Source organism: Sinocyclocheilus rhinocerous, unplaced genomic scaffold (genome assembly GCF_001515625.1).
Source record: "Sinocyclocheilus rhinocerous isolate Xijiao unplaced genomic scaffold, SAMN03320098_v1.1 scaffold2589, whole genome shotgun sequence".
Lineage (NCBI taxonomy): Eukaryota > Metazoa > Chordata > Actinopteri > Cypriniformes > Cyprinidae > Sinocyclocheilus > Sinocyclocheilus rhinocerous.
In genome coordinates this window covers 115,531-124,168 of record NW_015658508.1, presented here as the reverse complement: position 1 = coordinate 124,168, position 8,638 = coordinate 115,531, and the positions used below count along the sequence as shown (strand labels likewise).

Sequence of the window (8,638 nt, the reverse complement as noted above, 5' to 3'; positions counted from 1 at the left end):
AGTAGTTAAAATATTTCTTGTAAATCTCAACTTATAACATTAATGTAATCAAATTAAATATAAAACCAAAGCTATTTGCCACTGCCAGGGCATTATTATAGAAAATATTTTATAGTTTGTTATAGAAAAACAAGTTATGCTCAGAGTCCAGAGCCTCGATCATAACATTATAACAGGCACCTTCCGAGTAGAGACCTGCACTATCGCAGGACCCAACGCAACAGAGTGCAGCACGGGACAACACTTGATGGGGGTGCGAGCGGGTAGAGACTCGTGTGTGCGGGATGCGGGAGAATAAAGGTGTACTCACACTAGGCAATCTTAACCATGCCCGAGCGCGTTTGACCCCCAAAGACGGCCCTGGCCTTTCATAATAGGCCTAATAAAAAAACAGTGTTAAAGCACAATAAAATAATTGTTGGCGTTAATCAATTAATGCGTTAACGTGATAATAACGCATTAACTTGCCCAGCCCTAATTAAAATGTATTAAATGAAATTGTATTTATATATTATTCTCTAATAAAAAAAAAAAAAGTTAACATATAGAGAAAAATTCAAATGATTTGCATGATTGAGCAAAAGAAACATAAGTTATTTTAGCATTCTTGTCAGAATTTAGTGAAATATAATAATATAACAGTTTTAGAGATTTCAATCTTTCGCCTTTCAAGTAGACATAGAAAACAGCTCTCTGGTGGCTTAAAGGGAACTTACTTTGACTGATAAGTTTTTAAACGTTTGGTATCTAGTGTATTTCAAACAGAAGCATGGCTTAGAAACCCACATCAAGAACATCAGTATCGCTCTATTTTTACCCAGAATGCATGTATTAACCTGCTCCCTTCCCACCCTACAGTGTTGGTGTACGTGGGTAATGGATTTTGGCATAAAAAGAAACAGTAGTTGAAGGGTTGGTCGGTGCATTTTCTCTTGGATGTGGGCCACGGCTCCGGCTGATCAATACCATCCATCCTCAGATTCGCCTCCAGCTCTGGCGTTCTATGCAGGAGCTAGAGGACACTGGGATACAGGGAGATTTTATTTTTGTCTATGCAGCTTGGATGATTTTTTGGGGTGGAGGGGGTGGGGATGTTCTTCAGCATTCACATTCTTAGAGGATGGAGAGAGAGGATAAGTGTTGAGTCCAAATGAAGTGCTGTTGGCCCGTGTGCTGTTCTTCACGAATAATAGCTCGGTTCAGAGCAGTGGAGAGGGTTTTTGATGCAGCCGGAGTGCTTTTCTCCATCAGGAGACCCAGAAATGCCACAGCGCGTTCAACACAGCGAGCGTGTATAATTTTTGAATGACACTGAAAAGAACTCGCCAAGCACTTCACTAACCTTTAAAATTCATCCGGACCCGAGTGACCACAGGAAGCAAGTTGTTTTTGTGTGTTTGCTGCTTATTTATGAATGAATGTGTGTGTTCGTTTATTTCTAAAGGTGATGTCCCACCAGCGGACTCTATTTTGGTAGAGGAAGTCACATCTACTAAAGTGTTTTTGCTGAAAAAGAATGAAAGGACGGTGATGGATGAAATCCATCCTCTTGACATTTCTTTTGAGAACATAAGAGCAAGAACAATTGTAGACTGACTGAATGCAGTTTATGGAGAAACTTTATCCTGAAATGGTGTGATGGGTATTTGTCTTGTATCTTTGTATTCAGGAAACGCACATGCTTCTGCTTTCTTATTTTATTAGTGATTTAAAAGCATTAGAACTACAAAAAAACGCATTGATTACACAGTCACCATTAATAACAATCAGTGTTTGTGAGCTTTGTGTTTGCTGAGGGAAAAAATCTCAAGCAGATCCGATCAGGACAATGACTTTCCTACCAAAAATCAGGAAAAGCAGCTGTATTTGGGATGACTAGTTTAGCCCAGCTAATGACCAGTAACAATCACTTTAGACCAGCTGATGACCAGTTTAGACTAGCTTACATCTAGCTTGCTCTGCTAATGACTAGTTCAGACCAGCTAAGGATGCATTTAGATCAGCTAATGGTCAATTTAGACCAGCTCTTGACCAGTTAGACCAGCTAATGACCAGTTTAGACCAGTTAGTGACCAATTTAGACAAGCTAATGACCGGTGTAGACCAGATCATGACCAATTTAGACTAGATCATGACCAATTTAGACTAGCTAATGAACCAGTTAGACCAGAGCTCATGGCCAGTTTAAACCAGCTAAAGACAAGTTTAGACCAGCTAATATCCTATTTAGGACAGCCAGTTACCAGTTTAGACTAGATCATGACCAATTTAGACTAGCTAATGAAGCATTTAGACCTGCTCATGGCCAGTTTAAACCAGCGGAAGACCTGTTTAGACCAGCTTTTGGCCAGTTTAGACCAGCTTTTGACCAGTTTAGACCAGCTAATATCCCATTTAGAACAGCCAGTGACCCATTTAGACTAGATCATGACCAATTTAGACTAGCTAATGAAGCATTTAGACCTGCTCATGGCCTGTTTAGACCAGCTTTTGACCAGTTTAGACCAGCTTTTGACCAGTTTAGACCAGCTAATATCCCATTTAGAACAGCCAGTGACCAGTTTAGACTAGATCACGACCAATTTAGACTAGCTAATGAAGCATTTAGACCTGCTCATGGCCAGTTTAAACTAGCGAAAGACCTGTTTAGGCCAGCTTTTGACCAGTTTAGACCAGCTAATGGCCAGTTTAAACCAGCTAATATCCCGTTTAGACCAGCTATTGACCTGTTAAGACTAGCTACTGACCAATTTAGAGTAGCTAATGAATGATTTAGACCAGCTAGTGACCCATTTAAACCAGTTCATGACCAATTTAAACTAACTAACAACCAGTTCAGACCACGTAATGACCCATTTAGACCAGCAGCTAATGACCAGTTTAGACTAGCTAATGACCAACTTAGACCAGCAAATGACCAGTTTTGACCAGCTAATGACCCATTTAGACGATCTAAAAACCAGCTTGCACCTGTAATGAGCAATTTAGACCAGCAGCTAATGACCAATTTAAACCACCTAATGACCCATTTAGACCAACTAATGACCCATTTATACCCAGATTCTTGAACAAATTGTGAATGAAGCTGACGACTGAACATCAGTGTGAGCGAATCACTGAGAATGAGTTTTCACCGAGCAGCTGTGTTCATATATCAGACTCCTGCTAGGAGCTGTCTAGTCAGTTTGATTGCTGGGACAAACAGTATGAATGTTGTCCCCGTACCTCATGCAGCTGTTTTGTGTCTGTAGGTGGCAGCTCGCACTGAGAGCGGCGTGAGGCGTCGGACGCAGGCGATGTCGCGCTCCACCAGCAAACGCAAGAGTCGCTTCTCCTCACTATGGGGTCTGGACACCCACTCCAAGAGAAAGAGTAAAGGTCATCCCAGCATTAACCAGGTAAACTACACACAAACACACCTAATTCACACTTAGTGTTTTCTTCCAGAACACATAAACATGAATATGCAGAGATCAACTGGCTCTGCATAAAAAATACAATGCACATTTTTCAACAAGCAGATGAAATGCATACTACATAAAACACATACAGTTGGTTTTCGTGGTTTGGTGGGTGACTGCTGAATGTTAGATGTTATTTTTAAACAGGTTTTTGCAGAAGGAGATGATCCAGTTAAAAATCCTCTAGAAGGCATGTTTGAGGGTTCTTCTAGTGATACGACGGTAAGAAACATGCATCTCTCAATACTACACTATCTATAAAAGTGGCAAAAACACACAAAATACTATACAAGACCACTGCACCAAATCAAAGCTGCCGTGTTCAGAGAGATGCGCTCTTGGCCGGATCTCTGGCGTGGGTTGGCGGAGATGTGGGCGTATATTTATCCCTAGCGTTGGCGGAGGTGTGGGCATTTGTGGTGTAGGAACGGTAGAGATGGTTGTGCTATAATCCACTGACCTGGGGCACAGATAAAAGTGTCGATGTTCTGATTCACTCACTCCATCATAAGCAGAGAAAGAAAGATGGTGGAATGGTAGCTGAGATTACAGTGCATTATTATCCATGTTTAATGGCTGTGTTCAGATGTTTAGAAGTTTTGGGTCAGTAAGATTTAATGTTTCTGAGAAGTCTCTTCTGCTAACGAAGACTGCATTTATTTGATCAAAAGTACAGTAATATTGTGAAATATTATTACAATTTTCTATTTAGAACAGTTTTGTATTTGAATATATTTTAAAATATAATTTATTCCTGTGATCAAAGCTGAATTTTCAGCATCGGTACTCCAGTTTTCAGTGTCACATGATTCTTCAGAAATCATTCTAATATGCTGATTTGCTGCTCAAGAAACATTTCTGATTATTATCAATGTTGAAAACAGTTGTGCTGCTTCATATTTTCGTTTAAACCATGATGCAATTTTTTTTTCAGGATTCTTTGAAAAGGTTCAAAAGATCAGCATTTATTTGAAATATCTTTTTTTAACATTCTAAACATCTTTACTGCCACTTTTGATCAATTTAATGCATCCTTGATTAATAAAAGTATTAATTTCTTTCAAAAAATAATAAATACAAATCTTACTGACCCCAAACTTTTGAATAGTAGCATAATGTATACTACAATCCAATTTTTGTAAAAGTGTAACTTTTAGCAGTCCATTCAAATCTTTAAAAATCAAATTCTAATATTACTTCCAGTTCAATGATCACAATGGAATTTGACTATCAAGTGGGAAACGGTACACATGCTCTAGTTGTATACTGTACATTTTGTTACATGTATGAAAATGTGTTTTATGCATACAGAAAGTGTACATACTATGCACAAAATAAGAAATAATGTAGTATGCTAGTACGATATTTCAATTATATCTCATTTTATGCTAGAAGTTATTAGCACACAGTGCACCTCAGATAGGCGATGAGTTCTTAGAAATTATGAGATGAGGATGATCATCATTTCACATGATTAATAGCATCTCTAAAGGCCTCGTTCACAGCTGCGGCTTCACCGTGCTTTCATTTATCACACTACAGAAAGACACCAAGACCCCAGTGAAAGGTCTGCCAAGACCCAGCGCAGATCATGACATCTGGTCCAGAGACCACCTCACTCCATCATGGGTGCTGCTGCCAAACGACCAGCCTGTGTTAGCCATCATCCAACCCGGAGAGTCGGCCCTCGACATGCTGGAAACGATCTGCAAGGTAACGCCAAGAAACCCAAGATCTTTCTAGTGCAAGAAATATTCATCGTTCTCTTCTGATGCCAGGTCGCTTGAATGTCAGTTTGAAGGTCACTGGTGTAGTAAACTCAGATGCTGTGTTCCTCAAAGCGTTCCTCAGAGGGTTTTTAAAGTCTAAAGCGTGTGTCCACCCTGTATAAAGCAATTTATTTGCTTTCCTCTTGCTGCACGCTGAATGAAAATGTGCTGCATCCTCTCTGATATGAGCGTTTGGGCCTTTTAGCGTGTGATTCCTGTCCATCTGGCCCACTGAGAAGAAGATGCAGCCCAGTAACATGTCTTGGCGTTGCTCTTCATCCATTAAATGTGTCTGCTTTCATCTCTCCTGGTCTCTCTCCAGGCTCACCAACTGGACCCCACTAAACACTACGTGCGGCTTAAGCTCCTCATTGAGAACCAAGTGCAGTTTTATATCCCCAAACCGGAGGAGGATATTTATGATCTGGTAGGTTTGGAGTTAAACTCGCTCTCCCACCCGCTGCTTAGATGCTCTCTCATTACTTTCATCCTGCTGGGACATCACACTTCATCCAAACACCCTGTCTCTTCCTCTCTCCTTCACACTTTAATAACAAAATCTTAATTTTTTTCTGTGGAACACAAAAGGAGATGTTTTGCTCATCCCGTCTCCCTCCATCTCTCCTAAAAAATGACCATTTTAAGCTATGGAATTGCTTCATTCTTTCGAAGCTTCACTTCTCTACATCCATCATCCTTTAACTTCTGCTCAGTGTCTTCATTTATTATGTTTTGAGTGTCCAGGTCAGACACAATCGATCAAGAGGGAACATAAAGTTCTCTGTCTGTGAAATGTGATCTGTATTCTGTCACTCTCGCCCTTTCATGCCGTCCCATGTGTGTGTTGTTTATGCTGTTTGAATGTGAATCATCAAAGTCGTGGAATATTAATGAGTAACGTCCTGTGCTCTTCTTCTCAGCTGTATAAGGAAATCGAGCTGTGCTGTAAGATCAGGAAGGTCATTCAGTTTGATCGGGATGAGTCCTGCATGATCGGCTACGGTGAGAGCCAAAAATGTGTTATGTTCATCAAATCATGTCTGGTTTACATCCACCTATTTATTCTGGGAATTTTACAACGGTACCTGGAAAAGTAATGGAAATGACAAGTGTTCCCAGTAGTTTTTAAATGATTTTTTCAATGAAAAGTTTACTTGTATGTGAGTATGTTATATTGTCATCTCATGGAGGACGACATGGTGAGATCACATGACCAGCTGAATCCTACTAGTTTTATCTCAGTAAACTGCATGTTTTTGGACTCGACAGATGAGTTGAGATGTGATTATTGAAAACAGTCAATTTACCTTGATTCTACATCCACATCACAAAATGTCAATATAAGTCGTAGCAATGTTATTCTAGTATTATTTATATACTATTATAGTATTTATTAATGATTTGAATTAGCTTTTATTTTTCAATTTTTACATTAATTTTAGTTTAAGTTTTAGTAATTTTGTTGTGCATTTTATTTATATATTTTATTTCAGTTTTAGTGATTTTAGTACTTCAACTCATGTATTTCAGTTAGTTGTAAAAGGCAAAATAAAAAATTAAATTAAAGTTTTTTTCATTTAATATTTATTTTTATTTCAGTTTTATTTCTATTACTAAAAACAATTTTTAATATTTTTAATTAATAACAACAGTCGTAGAAGATTATATTTGTTACTTTTATTCAAATATTTATTTATATATTATTTTTGCATTTTTATTTATTATTATTATTATTTATGTTATTTATTTATTTTAGCATTTTTGTATTCAGCTTTATTTATTACTGCATGTGGGAAATCCTGAAGAGATTATGCTAATTTGTCTATATATGGTGGTAGTAGTTAAAGGGACAGTGCTGGGAAAAATGAATCATTCTACAATAATTTATTTTATAGTCCGTGGAAGAACAAAGAATTCAAATGTGTTTATAATGACATGATGGAGAGTAAATGATGGCAAAATGTAAATTTTTGGGTGAACTATCCTTTTAAAAATCTGACCTTCTAAATGAAAGGTTGCAGGTTCAAACCCTAAGAGGTTTGCTTCATGATTATACTTGATTATGACGTCTATCACGTCATCTCTCTGTTTTTCTCAGGTTTTTCCATTTCAGTGGTGGAGGAGGACAGCGTTCAGCAGCTCTATATCACTGACGTGAAAGCTGGAGGATTAGCGTTCGCTAAAGGTTCATTAGCTCGTTTCACCTCCTAATTACATTCTCTTGCTCTTTTCGCCCCTGTCTCTTGGTTTGTTCTTTTCTTTCTCTCTCTCTCTCTCTGTCTGCTGAGCATCTGCTTAGGAATCAAGCTGTATAAGTAATTGCTGTGATATCTGTGCTGTGCTCCTGGTGTTATATAACATGCTTGCTGAATGCTGACGGCAAATGAGAAAGTATTATAATGTTTGCCTATCTATTACTACTAATAATAAAGAAATAGTTATAATAATTTTTTGTATACATTTTAATTCCTTTGTTTAACAGTTCTGTCTGATTATTAGATAGACTTCTATCCGTATTAGACAGAACTGAACGATGACAGCGAACAAGAGGGAGAATGTGAGCTGTGTGCGCTCAGGCGCTGCCGTTCTCAGCGCCGTCAAAATAAAAGTCCCTCCTCGAACACATCGGCCAAACAGAAAAACTTATCGGCCGATGCCGATATTGAAAAATGCCGACATCGGCCGATATATCGGCCTTGGCGATATATCGGTCGACCACTACTTGTAACGCACCTGCACGAGGAACGTGATGCATTAAATGGAACGTATCATGCGAAACAGGATTTTCCTTGCTCGTTTTTGAAGATTTTTTAGAGCATTTACAGGCATTTTGCACACAGGAACCTTAAAGGTACAATAGCAGAAATGGCCCATTTAATTCTAACATTGGAGATTAAAGTGCTCTACATAAACAACAACATGTTGCACTGAACTATTTTATGGTAGTGAATGAATTTTAAGTAAATTTATATTCAGCATTTTTCTTACTTTCTTCACTGGACATTAGCTAATATTATAAGTGGATTTCAGGGCAAAATATAGAATATGGTCCCTTTAAATGACCATCAAAGCAAGCTTATCTTGACATCCAGACGCTGTCAACATGCCGAATAAGAGTCTCGTCTCTCTGAGTGATGTCTGCGTGATCAGTGTGGCAGGATCAGGTCCGACTGGCTTATTGCTGACATTTCACATCGCCCAGAGAACTGGTACAAACCTGCAAGCTGAACTAACTAGTGTATGTAAAAATGCAAAACTTATATACAATATAAACAAGAGGTTCATGCTCTTTCTTTCTAAAGGAGTTTTTAGAAAAAGTTTAAAAGTGTTTAACTTTACACTCTTATTAATAGCTGAGAAACATTATTAAATAGCCTAAATATGAAAAGAAATGCATATTTAATATAT

At 38.2% G+C, this 8,638-nt stretch overlaps 1 protein-coding gene across 1 annotated transcript in view; it reads left to right on the top strand.

The window, feature by feature from the left end:
* LOC107722256 (T-lymphoma invasion and metastasis-inducing protein 1-like) overlaps positions 1–8,638 on the top strand; it is a 61,289-nt gene that overhangs the window by 27,403 nt on the left and 25,248 nt on the right. Inside the window, exons 11-16 of the mRNA XM_016530535.1 lie at positions 3,252–3,398; positions 3,609–3,683; positions 5,004–5,174; positions 5,553–5,657; positions 6,151–6,232; positions 7,329–7,415. Coding sequence (XP_016386021.1) covers positions 3,252–3,398; positions 3,609–3,683; positions 5,004–5,174; positions 5,553–5,657; positions 6,151–6,232; positions 7,329–7,415 — 667 coding nt within the window. The remainder of the gene's footprint in view (positions 1–3,251; positions 3,399–3,608; positions 3,684–5,003; positions 5,175–5,552; positions 5,658–6,150; positions 6,233–7,328; positions 7,416–8,638) is intronic.